This window comes from Puma concolor, chromosome B2 (assembly GCF_028749965.1).
Source record: "Puma concolor isolate L17-30 chromosome B2, mPumCon1.1.hap2, whole genome shotgun sequence".
In the NCBI taxonomy this organism is placed as follows: Eukaryota; Metazoa; Chordata; class Mammalia; order Carnivora; family Felidae; genus Puma; species Puma concolor.
In genome coordinates this window covers 9,542,382-9,558,654 of record NC_141671.1, presented here as the reverse complement: position 1 = coordinate 9,558,654, position 16,273 = coordinate 9,542,382, and the positions used below count along the sequence as shown (strand labels likewise).

General features: G+C 42.7%; 1 protein-coding gene across 5 annotated transcripts in view; it reads right to left on the bottom strand.

Annotated features, from left to right (window-relative positions):
* Positions 1–7,356: 7,356 nt before the first annotated feature.
* MBOAT1 (membrane bound glycerophospholipid O-acyltransferase 1) overlaps positions 7,357–16,273 on the bottom strand; it is a 106,387-nt gene continuing 97,470 nt past the window's right edge. For 4 of the 5 annotated variants that reach the window (XM_086706150.1, XM_086706151.1, XM_025917316.2 and 1 more), the window contains 3 exons: positions 15,493–15,625; positions 13,267–13,418; positions 7,357–8,230 (listed from right to left, as the gene is read on the bottom strand). In XM_086706150.1, coding sequence (XP_086562276.1) covers positions 7,954–8,230; positions 13,267–13,418; positions 15,493–15,625 — 562 coding nt within the window. In that variant the 3' untranslated portion in view covers positions 7,357–7,953. Of the gene's footprint in view, positions 8,540–13,266; positions 13,419–15,492; positions 15,626–16,273 lie in introns of all 5 variants that reach the window. The other variant, XM_086706152.1, reaches the window with a different exon arrangement.

Here is a 16,273-nt window from a genome sequence, read left to right as displayed (position 1 = left end):
TTACTTAATCAGTGTCTTATAGTTTTTAGAGTATAGGTCTTTCACCGCCTTCATTAAGTTTCTTCCTAGATATTTTATTCTTTTTGGTGCAATTACAAATGGAATTGTTTTCTTAATTTCCCTTTCTCCTACTTCATTATTAGTGTAATGAGATGCAACAGATTTCTTTATGTTAATTTTATATCCTGCAACTTTACTGAATTCATTTATTCCAATAGTCTTCAGATGGAGTCTTAGGGTTTTCTAAGTGTAGTATCATGTCATCTGCAAATAGTGACCATTAGTAACATTTTTCTTACTAACTGGTATGACTTACATTTCCTTTTCATCTCTGATTGCTGTGAATGTAACTTCCAGTACTGTGTCGAATAAAAATAGTGAAAGTAGTAGACCTTTTTCCATTGTTTCTGATCTTAGGTGAAAGACTCTGTTTTTCACCACTACGATGTTAGCTGTGGGTTTTTATATATGGCCTTTATTATGTTGAGGTATGTTCCCTCTAAACCCACTTTAGTGAGAGTTTCTAACATGAATGGTTGTTGTATTTAGTTAAATGTTTTTTCATTGAGATGATTATATTTTTATCCTTCATTTTGTTAATATTGTGTATCACGTTGTTTTGCAAATATTTAATCATGCTTGTATCACAAGAATAAATCCCACTTGATAAGAGGTGAATAATCCATTGAAGGTGGCTTGCTAATATTGTTGAGAATTTTTGCATCTATGTTCATAAGGGATATTGGTCTATAGTTTTTTTTTTTTTTGGTTGTGTCTTTGTCTAGTTTTGATATTGGGGTAATGCTGGCCTCACAGAATGTATTTGGAAACTTTCTTCCATCTTCTATTTTTTTTTGGAATAGTTTGAGGAGAGTAAGTATTACATCTTCTTTATTAAAAAAATTTTTTTTTTAATGTTTTATTTATGTTTGACAGAGAGACAGAGCATGAGCGGGGGAGGGGAAGAGAGTGAGGGAGACACAGAATCCAAAGCAGGCTCCAGGCTCTGAGCTGTCAGCACAGAGCCCAATGCAGGGCTCGAACTCACAGACCGTGAGATCATGACCTGAGCTGAAGTCGGACGCTCAACCGACTGAGCCATCCAGGGGCCCCTAAATCTACTTTAAATACTTGGTAGAACTCACCTGTGATGCCATCTGGTCCTGGACTTTTGTTTGTTGGGAGTTTTTAGGTTACTGATTTAATATGGTTGTGACTAACTGGTCTGTTCCAATTTTCCATTTCTTCCTGATTCAGTTTTGGAAGATTGTATATTTCTAGAAATTTATCTGTTTCTTCTACATTGTTCAATTTGTTGGCATATCATTTTCCTTACCAGTTTCTTAAAATCCTTTGTATTTCTGTAGTGTCAGCTGTCATTTCTTTTGTATCTGAATTTATTTGGGTCCTCTTTTTTTTTCTTGATGAGTCTGGCTAAAGGTTTATCTATGTTGCTTATTTATTTTTGAGAGAGAGAGAGCACAAGCAGGAGAGGGGCACAGAGAGGAGACAGAGAATCACAAGCAGGCTGTGCGCTGTCAGCACAGAGCCCAACATGGGGCTCAAACTCATGAACCCGTAAAAGCATGACCTGAGCTCAAATCAAGACACTTAACCGACTGAGAAGCCCAGGCACCCCTTTTCTTGTTCCTTGAGGTAGGCCTGTATCACCATAATTTTCCTTTTTAAAATGGCGTTTGCTGTGTCTCAGATTTTGGCCATTGTGTCTTCATTGACCCATTGGTTGTTCAGTAGCATGTTGTTTAGACTCTACATGTTTGTATTTTTTCCAGTTTTTTCCCCATGATTGATTTCTAGTCCAATCCCATTGTGGTCAGAAAAGAGGAATACGATGTCAATCTTTCAAAATTTATTAAGGCTTGTTTTGTGGCGTAACATGTGATCTGTCCTGGAGAATGTTGCATGTGCACTTGAAAAGAACGTGTATTCTGTTGGTATTTTGGGGATGGAACATTCATACGTATCTGTTAAGTCCATGTGGTCTGTTTCATTCAAAGATACTATTGTTTTTTTATTTTCTGCTTGGATGATCTATCCACTGATTTAAGTGAGGTGTTAAAGTCCCTGTCAGTTTCTCCCTTTTTGTCTATTAATATTTGCTTTATGTATTTAGGTGTTCCAATGTTTTGTACACAGATATTCACAATTGTTATATCCTCTTGTTGGACTGATCCCTTTATCATTACGTAATGTCCTTCATGGTCCCTCATTACAGACTTTGCTTTTTTTTGTTTTTTTGTTTTCAACGTTTATTTATTTTTGGGACAGAGAGAGACAGAGCATGAACGGGGGAGGGGCAGAGAGAGAGGGAGACACAGAATCGGAAACAGGCTCCAGGCTCTGAGCCATCAGCCCAGAGCCTGACGCGGGGCTCAAACTCCTGGACCGCGAGATCGTGACCTGGCTGAAGTCGGACGCTTAACTGACTGCGCCACCCAGGCGCCCCCAGACTTTGTTTTAAAGTCCATTTTTTCTGATATAAATATTGCTACATTGGTTTTTTACTTTGTGTCTTTAAATCTGAAGTGAGTCTCTTCTAGGCAACATATAGAAGGTCTTGTTTTTCTATCCATTTAGTCACCCTATGTCTTTTAAGTGGACCATTTAGGCCATTTACATTTAAAGTAATGTCTTTTGGGGCGCCTGGGTGGCGCAGTCGGTTAAGCGTCCGACTTCAGCCAGGTCACGATCTCGCGGTCCGTGAGTTCGAGCCCCGCATCGGGCTCTGGGCTGATGGCTCAGAGCCTGGAGCCTGTTTCTGATTCTGTATCTCCCTCTCTCTCTGCCCCTCCCCCGTTCATTCTGTGTCTCTCTCTGTCCCAAAAATAAATAAAACGTTGATAAAGTAATGTCTTTTAAGTGGACCATTTAGGCCATTTACATTTAAAGTAATTATTGATAGATACGTACTTGCTACATTTTGTTCACTCTTTCATTTTTTTGTAGTTTTTCTAAGTTTCTTGATCTCTCCTTATGACTGCTGACTTTCTGTAGGTGTTATGTTTTTACTACTTTCTCTGTTTTTTGTATATATATTCTAGGGTACCATGTGGTTCACATGTAACATCCTAAGTACATAGTAATCTATATTAAATTGATAATCCCTTTCTCACTCCCCACTCTACATTTTATGTATATGTTGTTCCATTTTACATCTTTTTATTTATAATTTTCTCCTAATTATGTCCTTTTATTTTCCATTTAAAGATGTACCTTTAACATTTCTCCTAAGGCCAATTGAGTGGTGATGAACATTTAAAATTGCTGTCTGTCTCAGAAATTCTACCTCTCCTTCAATTCTGAATAACTTTGCCAGGTAGAGTATTCTTGGTTGTAGGTAGGGTTGTTTTTTTCCCTTTCAGATAGGCTTGGATTGTTCTGGGATGCTTTGTGACTGTATTACCTTGGTGAGATGGCTAAAGCTGTAGTTTGCGTTGACTAGGGGTGTCCTGGTGTGTACCATGCTGGGGCCACCTTGGTGGGATGGCTGGGGCTGGTGTGGGCTAGATGCCTGGGGCTCACTGAGGCAGTAGGCTGGCGAGGGTGGACCTGAACGCTGCTCCTACCCATGCTATCAGGGTGGAGGAGGAAAGTTAACCAAGGTGCTCATCAGCCTCTGTGACCTCAAGAAAGTTCCATCAGCTCCCCTTCCATTTGGCAGTGTTCTAGGGCTAGCTCCTTTATATTCTAGTTGATCCTTCAAGCCATGGCTTTTTTTTCTGTGCCCAAGGGTATCTGCGGCTGGTATGAACTAGGCACCCAGGGCTCACTGAGGTGGCTGGCCAGTTGTGGTGCCCAGAACCTTCCCTCCATCTACACTATCACGGTACATGGTAAACATAAACCATGGTGCTCCCCAGGCCCTCTAACCTGGATAGGGTTCCAGAAGATCTGCTATTTGGAAGAGGTCTAGGGCTGGATCTCTTCCATTCTAGTTGCTCTTTGAAACCACTTTTTTTCTGTGCCCCAGAGCATCTGGGGCTGGTGTGGGCTAGGGTCCCAGGGCTTTGAGTCGGCGGGCCAGCTATGGTACCAGAACCCTGTTGTCATCTGCACTGTCAAGAAGGAAGGAAAACAGTAGTGCCGGGTGGCTCTCTCAGTTAAGCATCTGACTCTCGATTTTGGCTCAGGTCCTGATCTCACAGTTCATGAGTTTGAGCCCGGCGTTGGGCCCCTCACTGGCAGTGCAGAGCTTGTTTGGGATTCTCTCTCTCTGCCTCTCTCTTGCTCATGCTTGCTTGCTCACTTGCTCTCAAAAATAAATAAACTTATTTAAATAACTTTAAAAAAAAAAAAAAAAGGAAGGCGAACATAAACCATGGTATTCGTCAGCCCCTGCAACCTGGAGAAAGTTCCAGAAACTCGCCAGCCATTTGCAGGGTTCTAGGGCAGTTCCTTTATATTCTTATTCTAGTTGCCCTTTTAAACCATGGCTTTTTTTTTCTGTGCCCCACATCACATCAGATGAATCTGCTCACGATCCCTCAATACTATTCCTCCCCACTGCCGTCTGCAGCATTGGGGATGGGGGGTTCCCTTCATTGCCATGTCTCCCATCTCTCTTGCTGTTCTCTACATGGCTTATCTTTACCTGCGCAAAACCTGCTTAGCCCCCAGTTCTTCTTCAGGAGGAACTACTCTGTAAACAGGTGTAGATTTGCTGTATCCATGGAGGAGGGGAGGAAGGGGGTCTTCCTAGGTCACCATCTTGGACGAGAACCCCAGAAAGTTTTCAGTTTACTTTGCCTGGATCCTTCAGAAGAATCATTATCTATAGCAGCTATACCTTAGGAGATGTATTAATAAGACGTAAAAATCAAAATTACCCTTTAATCCATGGGCTACAGAATGGATGTTGCGTCAGCAGGCATGAAAACACCATTCATCTCTGTCCATCTCTATCAGAACTCTTGGGTGACCAGGGGCACCGTCAATGAGCAGTAATATTTTGAAAGGGATCGTTTTTTCCCCAAGCACTAGGTCTCAACTGTGGGCCTAAAAGATTCAGGAAACCATGTTGTAAACAGATGTGCTGTCATTCAGACTCTGTTCTTCCATTTATAGAGGGCAGGCAGAGTAGATCTAGCGTCATTCTTAAGGGACCTAGCATTGGCTTCAGCTTGAAGTCACCCACTGCATTAGCCCCTAACAAGAGCCAGCCGTGCTTTGAAGCCATGCATTGACTTCTCTCCAGCTCTGAAAGCCTTACATGGCATCTTCTTCCAGTAAAAGACTGTTTAGCATAGCCACCTTCATTAACTACCTCAGCTAGAACTTCTGGAGAACTTGCTGAAGCTTCTACATCAGCACCTGCTGCTTCACCGTGAACTTTGATGTCATGGAGACGGCTTCTTCCCTTAAACCTCACGAACCAACTTCTCCTAGCTTCAAACTTTCCTTCTGTATCTCCTCACCTCTTTCAGCCTTCATAGAACTGAAGAGATTTAGGGCCTTGCTCTGGATGAAGCTTTGACGTAAGGGATGCTGTGGCTGGTTTGTTTTATCCAGACCACTAAAACTGTCTCCATACTGGCAACCGGGCTCTTTTGCTTTGTTATCATTCCTGTTTCACCGGAGTAACACTTTGAATTTCCTGCAAGAACTTTTTTCTTTGAAACACAGCTTGGCTGTTTGACGCAAGGGGCCTAGCTTTTAGCCTGTTTTCAACATGCCTTTCTCACCACGTCTAATCATTTCTAGTTTTTGATTTAAAGTGATAGATGTGTGATTATTGCTCTCACTTGAACACTCAGAGGCCATTGTGGGGTGATTAATGGGCCTAGTTTCAATATTGTGTCTCAGGAATAGGGAGGCCTGAGGAGAGGGGGAGTTGGGGGAACAACTGGTTGGTGGAGAGGTCCGAACACACACAGTTCTCAATTAAGTTTGTTGTCTTATATGGGTGTGCTTCATGGCACCCTAAAACAGTCACAATAGTAACATCAAAGATCACCATAAGAAATATAAAATAACAAAGATGTTTGGAATATCGTGAGAATCACCAAGCTGAGACAGACACGAAGTAAGCAAATGGTGTTGGAGAAATGTTGCCAACAGACTTGCTCAACACAGAGTTGCCATTAATCTTCAAATCGTAAAAACAACAACAAAAAACGCAGTATCTGCAAAGCACAATAAAGTGCCTGCACTGAATAAAGTCCCACAATAAGAAAAATGTGCCTAAGAGCCCAGCACTGTCTGACATAAGGCCTCTATGAGCCCAGATTCCAAAGGCCTGACTTTGACTCCATTCTGTAATGAATACTTGATTCTCGGCAAACACTGGAGGGACCAAATGGTCCAAGTTTCCCCATGACTGAGGGGTCAGTAAAGTCACTGGTACAACAGGATGGTCACCCTGGTGATCACCCCTCCTCTTGTTACCAAAATTCTTCTCTCAGAAATGAAGATATTTAGATACAGTGAAACCGGAATATAAATCATATTGAAAAGTTCAAAGACTTCACTGTAATATGGATTACTCCAAAGACTTTGGGCCCACGGTGACCTATATCATTTTTACTGGTGTGCATTTTTCTTGGTCTTGCACCTCTACATGTTCCTGTTGGAAAAAGACCCTGATAGATTGTAAGTACCCATATCCCCTCTCCCCTAACATTCCTCGTGGACCAGCAAGGTGGTATTGCCCCAAGGTTACCTGGTTAAATTGGGGTGAGCCTCAGACACCGGCCAAAATGTGCTATTTCTTAACTTCCATTATCTTACATATAAGGCCTAGAGTTTAGGTTCTAGTATTCTCCATGAACACCATACAAACTCTTCAAGGGACAAGCACATCATTTCACATTTCATTGCCCTAAGCAGCAGCAGGGTACCTCCTGGAAATTACAAACTGTCCAAAGCTTTGGAATTTGGATTTTAATCTCTGCTCCTTCACTAACTCTGTGACTGTGGGGGCACTTAGCAAACCTCCCCCTGATTCTCTGTTTCCTCATCTGGGAAAGGGGGTTAATCCTACCTGCAAAGTTGGGAATGAAGATAGGAAAATTAAACCAAAAACCAAAACCTTCCAAGTACCTGACGTAGAGGACAAATTGAACAGGTCATAAAAGGTCAAATTTTAAACAAGTAAAAACTGGAACTTTGTGCATTTGTTAAAACTTAAAAACCTGAACTATGTGCATTTGTTAAAACTTAGAGAAACACACAAATATAAGGCACGTGCTTCAGAATGCTGAGTCACCCCTCACAGAAACAAAAAGCAATCATTCCATTCAGGAATGCTTCCTTTATATAGAAACACAGCATTCATTTGGTAAAAAACCAATTGGGGGCCATGTGATTGGAACAAATTCTCTCACCATTACTTTAGGGTACACTGTTGTAACATATAATTTATTATTATCAGTTTCATCATTTTGCACATTTAATACCATGTTTCTTTCTCCCACATAGAATATTATCCAATAGAAGTCCCCAAAAGGAACCACAGCACATTCATAACAAGGATAGAAAACGGTCCTCCATTTCTGCTCTCCGATACAATGATTCAACTAAAATCGTCAAATTTAATCAACTGCAAAACCAGAAAAGTGAAAATCAGCTGGTGTGTGTATCATAACCAAGATCATGAACACCTCCACGAAATGAGGTGAGCAAAGAGAAAAATGCTGCTTCTTAACAAGCTTCTATGGAACTTTACTTTTTTAAAACAAATTACTTATTTAGAAGGCTTATTTATTCTGCCTTTGATGGTGCAAACATTTGGGTGTTTTCTCAGGGCCATCCCTGGGCAAACAGATGGCGTGTGTGAAATGGAAAACAGTAGCCCTTCCTAGACTCCTGGAGTATAGGAGACTGATTTCCAATCTTGGCTCAGTTCAGAAGGAAAAAAGGGAAGAGTTCTATCTCTTGGGGAAAAAAAATACAGCCTACTTTAGGGCATGCCTGACTTTCCATCCACTCAAGTGTTCACGGCAAGTCCTCCTGGTTCTTTTGTGCCGGCTCCTTCTCCTCCGTGGTCTTCTGAGTGTCGTCACTGTGGTCAAAGGGTCTGGGGCTTCCCAAGGAACAACCATATCTGGGTATATTCTGGAAGATCAGCTCTGTCAGCAACCACCTTCTGCCTTCCGGAGCAGATGTATGGGCTCCCGTGGCTGGAAATGGTGCCAGAGAAGCAAAGACCCAGCAGCCCAGACTGCATGGTCTCTGGCACATTCTGCACATACCTCCACACCACTCAAATGTCCTAGGAAATATTAAATCAATTGGACATGGCTGACTTAAAAAGGCTTGATAAAAATTCTCCCTGCACTTAAAAAAAAAATGCATGTAAACATTGCTTCTAAGTCACTGGAGAACCCTTGAGCCTTTTGGTCTCAACTTTCCGATGTTTTGCAGTTTTACAAGCTCAGCTTTTTCTTGGAGGTATCAATCTTTTTTCTTCTTATTAACGGAGTTCAGAGTCTGAGGCTGCCTCTGAATATGAGCATGGGGTTTGACTGGCAGAAATAGTATTATCAGAAGACTTATGATGTGTAAATAAAAGTACATGGACCTAAAATAAAACACAAAAATTATATTTCGCACAAGGATGCAAATGGGAAAAGTCACATGGGTGTGATTACGTCACCTGCAGGCCAGCAAGTGAAGGCACAATTTTGGGCAGTAGCCAATCTGTATTCCAGTTTGCCTTGATCCACCCCAAGGGGGGCTCCTTTGGTAGGTGAGTAGGCCAGGGATGGACCAAAAGCATAGAACTGAACACAGCAAACCCATCAGCCCATCTACAGATAGATACACAGTACTGTCCCCCTGCCCTTATCAGACTAAGAGCATTAATCCCGTAACAGCCAGAAACCCCTAATGATTTGAAATCTAAGAACACACAGGACCCAATTCAAACCCTATACTCTGTTCCCTAGACACAAACGCACCTTACACTTTAACTGATATGCTCAAGTGTAAAGAGTTGTTCTTGTGTGTGTTAGGAGCCAGACCAATCCAGATTTTCAAAACCTGCTCTATGACTCTGAAAATCGCTTTCACCCAAACTAATAAGAAACAAGTGCTGCTTTTTCAGTCTGTGCATTTCTATTGTGTAAATGTGGCATTCAGCACACTGAGCACAACGTAGACAATAAATATCTGTAAATGCAAGTAATTAGAAACAGCTCACATTTGTTCAACTGTTCTATAGCCTTTTGGAAAGGCTGAACTTAAACGTTCTCCAATGCTTCTGGAAGATCAAAGGAAAATAATGTCAAGAAACCCAGAACGAATTCATGTATCCTTCTCAGACCCATTGGAATCAGGTTAATTCACACATCCCCTAAATAAATTTCCCTGAAAGCATCTACAGAATAGTCAAGAGTTCTAACAGAAGCAAATACATCTTCACTTATTCTCTCAATAAGCATTTACTGCTTAGGATGTACAAAGCATTAAACCAGGACCTAAAAAAAGGCAAAGCCCTTCCTTCCTTCAGGGGAATGGGGAACAACAGGAATATAGGAGTGAGGGTACCACAGATACCGCCCTCCCACCTTAGCTGGAGGACACAGTCCAAGAGCCCCAAGTAGAGGTCTGAAACTGTGGACAGTACTGAAACCTATATACACTGTTTCTCCCTATACAGACCTATGATACAGTTTAATTCATAAATTAGGCAAAGAAATTAATAGAACTACAACCATGTTACTCTAATAAAAGTTATAAGAATATGGTCTCCTCTCTCAAAATACAGTACAATAGTACTGTACTCACCCTTGTGATGATGGGAGATGATAAAATTAGTAACATTAGGCTACTACTGACCTTTTGATTACACATCAGGAAGGGGATCATTTGCTCCCAGAGAGTAATTGCGGGTAACTGAAACCATGTAAAGCAAAACCGGGGATAAGGAGGCTCCTATAATTTAACCAGCCCCAGGCAAGTAAACAATTAATTTATTGTCTAAACCAGGACACTGAGAGTGAAAAAGAGTTCTATAGATAGACACACCGGCTCAACAGGCACTCCAGCCACGCTTTGTTCTTGCAATTTCTTTAATCTTTCACATGTGGCCGTATCTACACTGGAACAGTTATGTTAGATTAAAGCCAATTATTTTGGAAGTCAAAAGGAAAATATTTCAATCCCCTCCCAAAGTTTAGTAACCTATTCTGCCATTCCGTATTTTTCTAAAATTTTAAGAAACACTTCATCTCTTTATTATGGAAAAACTCAACATTTGTTGAGCACCCTAGTTCTGAACCAGGTACCCCAGATACACCGATGAATGAGGCATAGTCCTCACTCTCAAGGAGATGCTATCTGCAAAAGAGGTCTCTACCTGGCATCCTTACACACTGAATTTAAGAAAGTGTCACTACTGGGGCACCTGGGTGGTTCAGTCAGTCAAGCGTCGGACTTCGGCTCAGGTCATGATCTTGCAGTTCATGGGTTCGAGCCCCTGTGCTGACAGCTTGGAGCCTGCTTCAGATTCTGTGTCTCCTTCTCTGTCTGCCCCTCCACTGCTTGCTCTGTGTCTCTCTCTCAATAAGTAAATGTTAAAATATATTTTTTAAGTGTCTTCTACTTAAAGACAAGTTCGTGGATAAGGATTTGCCTTTCAAAATGAGTTCCCAAAAAGGTCCAGCCATGGACCAAAGGTGCCCCAACCTTCCAATTCATGTATTGAAGCCCTAACTTCCCAAGGGATGGTATTTGGAGAAGTGGAGCTTTGGGAGGTAATCTGGTTGGGGGTGGGCCCCGTGATGGGATTAGTACCTTTATAGGAAGATAAAGTGAAACCAGAGTGTAAGCTGCCTCTCCCTGTGTGGCTCTGCCACCCTGTGAGGACACGGAGAGAAGGCAGCTTCCGTAAACTAGGAAGATAGCACTCACCAGAAACCAAATCTGCCAGCACCTTGATCCTGGGACTTCCCGGCCTCCTCAACGAGGGAAATGTTTGTGGCAGAACTCACTCGGGCTATATTTAGTCATAGTATCCTGCGCTCAGACAGGTTCTTTCATAATACATTTAAGTATTTACTTGGGATTCACAACTTAAAGATTAGACGGGAATTTAAAGCTGAGATGGGAAGTCACCATAGATTGAAAACCGACTAGACCTAAAAATAAAGCACATCTGAAATTTAAATGTTAAGCAGTGATGGATGTGCTGAGAAGTGATTTGCATACAACTGCCATTCATTGCCAGTCACCGAAATTAGCCCCAAGTGAGGAACAGATCTGGAATGCAACCAGACCCACCTCCGCTAAAAAAAAAAAACAAAAACAAAAACAAAAAAAACCCAAAAAAAAAAACCGCACATTCAATTTTCATTTCTTTCATCAGATTCAGTGATTCTCTTAAGAGATGCTGAAAACACTTTGTGAGATGCAATCTATGATAGCCATTGGCAACACATGGCTGTTACAATTCAAATTAATTGAAAGTAGATAAAATTGAAAATTCAGTTCCTCAGTCACCGCAGCCACATTGCAAATACTCAACGGCCACACGTGCCGATGACTAACACACCGGATAGCATTTCTATCCTGTAGAAACTTCTGGACAGAGCTGATCTGGGCAGGGAATTATTGTTTTCGTAAATAGATGGAAATCTACTTGGGTGATCTGGCTTGGTAGCTATTTGCTTCTCTTCCTCTAGAGCCCCTGAGTGTAGGAATCAGCACACTTTAGTCGGTTAAACGCACGTTATCTCCAACACATCGCTATTTAGCATGATCTCCAACCAGTAACATTCTGCCCGAATAGCTTGTAAAGACATTTTTCGTGACTGCGCTACTGTTCTTGCTATAAAGGAACTCCAGGTCTGAAACTCAGGTCGAGGTGTGTGAGTTTTGTTCAATCACCCTCTCTGAGCTTCCACTTCCTCTTACGACAAACAGGGATACTGATAGCTACTCTCTCCCCTCAGCTCACTGCTATTTACCATGGATTCTTGGTTCTGCCAACACTCAGGTCACTTGGGGCTTCAGTGCCCAGAACCTCCTCCTAGCACGGGGGGCCTTTTCAGTGCTGTTCCCTGTGTCTGGAGCACAGTCCCTAGAGTGCTCCACCTGGACCAGCACCCTCACATCCCCACACACACTATGTTTCGCTGCCCCCCCATGCAGCCTCCAGGTCTTAGCTCGAACGCCGTTGTCACCCAAAAGCTACCCTTGATGTCCGGTCTGAGTCCGATTCCTGTTACGTGCCCTCCTAAGTCTCGGTACTGATGAGGGAGCATTAAGGCAAGCTGAGGGCAAAGTGCAAGCCAGCACCCCCGCCCCCGCCCCGCCCCCAGGTGGGATATGTGCCATATTCCTCAGACACTCCTGGCCGCCCAAAGACCAAGGAAAGGAAACAAGCAGTTAATAGAGATCACAGTCGTGCGGGACGGGAATCCCCCTCAGTTCACAAATATCGTAAGATGGCCTTTTTTGGTAATTTATTATCAACAGATTCCTCTCCAGTTATCTCTAGACTCTGTTTCCTGGAGCCCCTGGTATCACCTTCCTCTCCATAGGGATATGGGGAACAAAGGCAAGAAAGAAATAGCAGGTAAAATTAAATTTCTTTACAACCTGCAGCCCATTGATAAATACTTGAGGCAAATACGGAGTAGAACATTTCCTCCAGGAACCCCCTCCCATCCTAACGTAAATGCCTTACTAGAGGAAAAACAACCTTAGCTTCACAATAGCAAGGCCTCAGGTATCCTAGGAGTCCTCTTTAGCAGACCAAAGGCCTTCTGGAGGCCTCCTTTTGACTCTACCTCCCCCAACTCCAGGGTATATAACTAGTCACTCTTCACAACCCCAGTAGAGCTGTTCCTGCCCACCGGGCCTGTCCATGTGCTTTGATAAAATCACATCTTGCAGCAAAGACATCTTCAACAATTCTTTCTTGGCCATCAGCTACCAACCCCCACCACTCCAAAACCTCATCAGTGTCATTCACTCTGAGTACAATCTTAATGCCTGCTGCCTCTATCAAGCTATCCCCTCCAGGGCACCAGGAAGGATTTCTTTTATTTTTCTCACCATTTTATCCCTAACTTCTAGGACAGTGCCCAGCAACCAGAAGGTATTAAATGGTTTTGAGCTGAACACAGACATTTCTGCTGTAAGTTGACACATATTTCGCATTTTGGCAGTTTCCTCCACTTAAGATACGTGGAAGCCATATTTAGAAATTCTTAATACTGATGGATTCAATTTGCCGACTCCCAAGCCAAACGCAGAGAAGACAAGTTTATGAAACGGCAATGGAGAACGATGGAAACTTACTTGTATAAGCTGATGGTTGGTTCAACTGCTAACATAACGAAGGGAGCAACAGTGTAGGACACGGCCAGCTGAGTGACCGCCCAGGTGACCACATCATATGCAACCTTGAGGGCTTTTGAGGAAAGGAAGTAATGTCTGTAGTTGTTCCTCATCTGCAAGCCAAGGAAGGCAGAGCCAGGGATAAAAAAATAAAAACAGTTTTTATTCCATGCATGGGGGGCAGTATACCTTGGGAATACAGGTGATCAAAAATGCCATTATGATTTTTATTATTGTAAAAACATTTATGTCCACTGTTGACAAGTGTTCAAAGAACTAAGCAAAAAAGAATTTTATCTTTTGATCTCTCCCAGCGAAAAGCACTGTTTATAACCTTGGCACATATCCTCCCAAGCCTCTCGCTATGCATACACATCCACATTTATATTTTCACTGATGGCACGGTTTTATTTTCTAGGCTTTTTTTTTTTTCTTAGGATTCTATCGAAAACCATATTCCATGCCGAAAATATTAATCTGTGATATAATATGGAAAAGCTAACTTTTCCATAATTAATTTGTAGGTCTTTTAATAAATGGGACTAGATTTGCCTCCAGAAAGACATGTAATTCCCAGATCTGAGAACCAAAGGTGCAGCTGGGACAGTGACTGGCTTACAGGTAGCTTAGCCCCAAAGCAGGAGAGGCTTCCTGGGGGCCTCTGGGTAAGCTAAAGACTCCTTCTTGGCGAGTTCAAGACAGTCAGAGCTCCACCCCCTGGGGAGTGTAAGCAGTATCAGAAAGCAAACTCCTGAGTTCCTTCTCCTGGAAATACTGTTCTATCAACCCTCTCTACCCCCTACCTACCTCATTTGTGAAAAATATGTCCAGGCCACCCAAAAGAAAGGCTTTCCATAAATCAATGCTTTGATACCAGTTGAAATCACAGAGCTAAAGGCATTTTCAGGAATAATACTTTGGATATATAAACGAGCACAATTCCGGTCTTTGTTTTAGCTTGTCCTGGCCATCTGTTCTGTGCTTTTATAATGTAAGGGGTATGTGAATGGGAGAAAAGACACAGCGTTCCTTGTTTTCCACTTACAGATATGTGGCATATAGACGTTACTACTCATGCTGATTAGTGCACTTTTAAAATAATTATTCTTGTTCACACGCATATTCCAACCCACATTCATCGAACTAAAACAGGTATTCTGCAGGGAAGGGACTCTTGCTCACTGCGGGATTCCAGTGCCTGAAACACTCACAGGATACATGAATTAAAGAAAGCGTGAATAGCTACGCTGGGGCTCCTGAATTCACATCCAAAATACAGTTTAACAAATGTCATTAAAAATCCATGGCACCAGGGGCACCTGGGTGGCTCAGTCGGTTGAGCATCTGACTTCAGCTCAGGTCACGATCTCACGGTTCATGGGTTCGAGCCCCGCGTCGGGCTCTGTGCCGACAGCTCGGTGCCTGGAGCCTGCTTCGGATTCTGTGTCTCCCTCTCTCTCTGCCCCTCCCCTGTTCATGCTCTGTCTCCGTCTCAAGAATAAATAAACATTAAAAAAATTTTCTTTTTAATCCCTGGCACCTAAATATGGAAGGCCACAATCATTATCAAAGGTTGCGATTAAATCAAATACAAAACTCTACTGCACAATCAGCACACCCTGATTTACAATTACTCACATACGTGTTCATTTCGTTCTTTAAGGGCAGGCAGGGTTTGTGTTTCTTTAGCATCCTACTCTACAACCAGCACAGAGTAGGAACAGTCCAGGACGAACTGGAGGCTACCCAAACGAATTCACAAAGAATTTCACACAAACTAACTTAATCGGATCAGGCATGAGCATGTGAAAAGTTAGAGTGATCTCTAACAACACAATTTTACTGGCTGCACAGACTTGGTGGATTGTTTCTCAGCTTACGGTAATGAAATGAGAAAATGAGTTGGGTACAAGCAGAATGAAGCCTGTGGAGCCTCAATTACGAAGGCATCGTAATCGGTAGACCGCTTAATGATTAAAAATGTTTTCATCTCTTAAGGTACGAAACATTCGTTAGTCCAAAAATTCCTATATACTGAAGTATTTCTCTAAGAGGAAGACTTCTGTTGTGTGGTGAGTTTTCAAAGTATCGCTCCCATCTCCCCCACCTACTTCTGAGACCGGAAGGTAACACACATACAGGCATCAGATTATTGGGGAAAAGATCCTACAACCAAAGGAAGCTTACCGTTCTGGCTGCTACTGTGACAAGGGTTCCAGTTAAGAAGGTAAAATAGTATCCAGGGTAGACACCATGCCACAAGGCAGACAGGACAAAGGTTAGCACCGTGGGGTACCAGGGAACCCGCTCATAGCACACTCTATGAAGAGAGGAAGGTACGACAAGCCATCAGTCAGAGGACCAGAAACGTCTAACTACACTTGTGCCTTCAGACCACACAGAAATCATCTGACCCATTACGGATGGCGAACATGCCTACCCCTATCAGGGCTTTTCAATGCAATGCCAGCTGCCTGAGCTCTGTTTCCTGAATGCTACCAGACAGGGAATTCGTAGTCCAATCGTCTGGGGAGTAGAATAGGAAGTTTTAAACTGCACGGAACTAAATGATCTAGGCCCCGTCATACGAGATCTAATAAAAGTCCAAGCGGTCACTCCACCCAGCAAGAGCTCCTGCCTCATAGAAGCACACTCCACCAGTGCCCTGATCTACCGGGAACACTTATGGATCAGTGCCACTGGCACTAGAACTTTTCAGATCAGGATAGCGTCTTTCGAAGTGGGTATCTTCCTTCAGTCAAAATGAATCCCAACCTGGCCTCCATGCCATCTACCCAGCCCACGCTGCAAACCGTTTCATCTCTCTTGGCAAGGACTCCAGCACAAAATCAAGGTGTCGGTTACACGACTTTTCAGCGCTCCCAGTGTCTTTGGATTTCAATCCACGAATTCGCTTTAAAGAGTGACACTGTGAGAACCTAGAAACTGTCAGCAAATACCCTGGAGA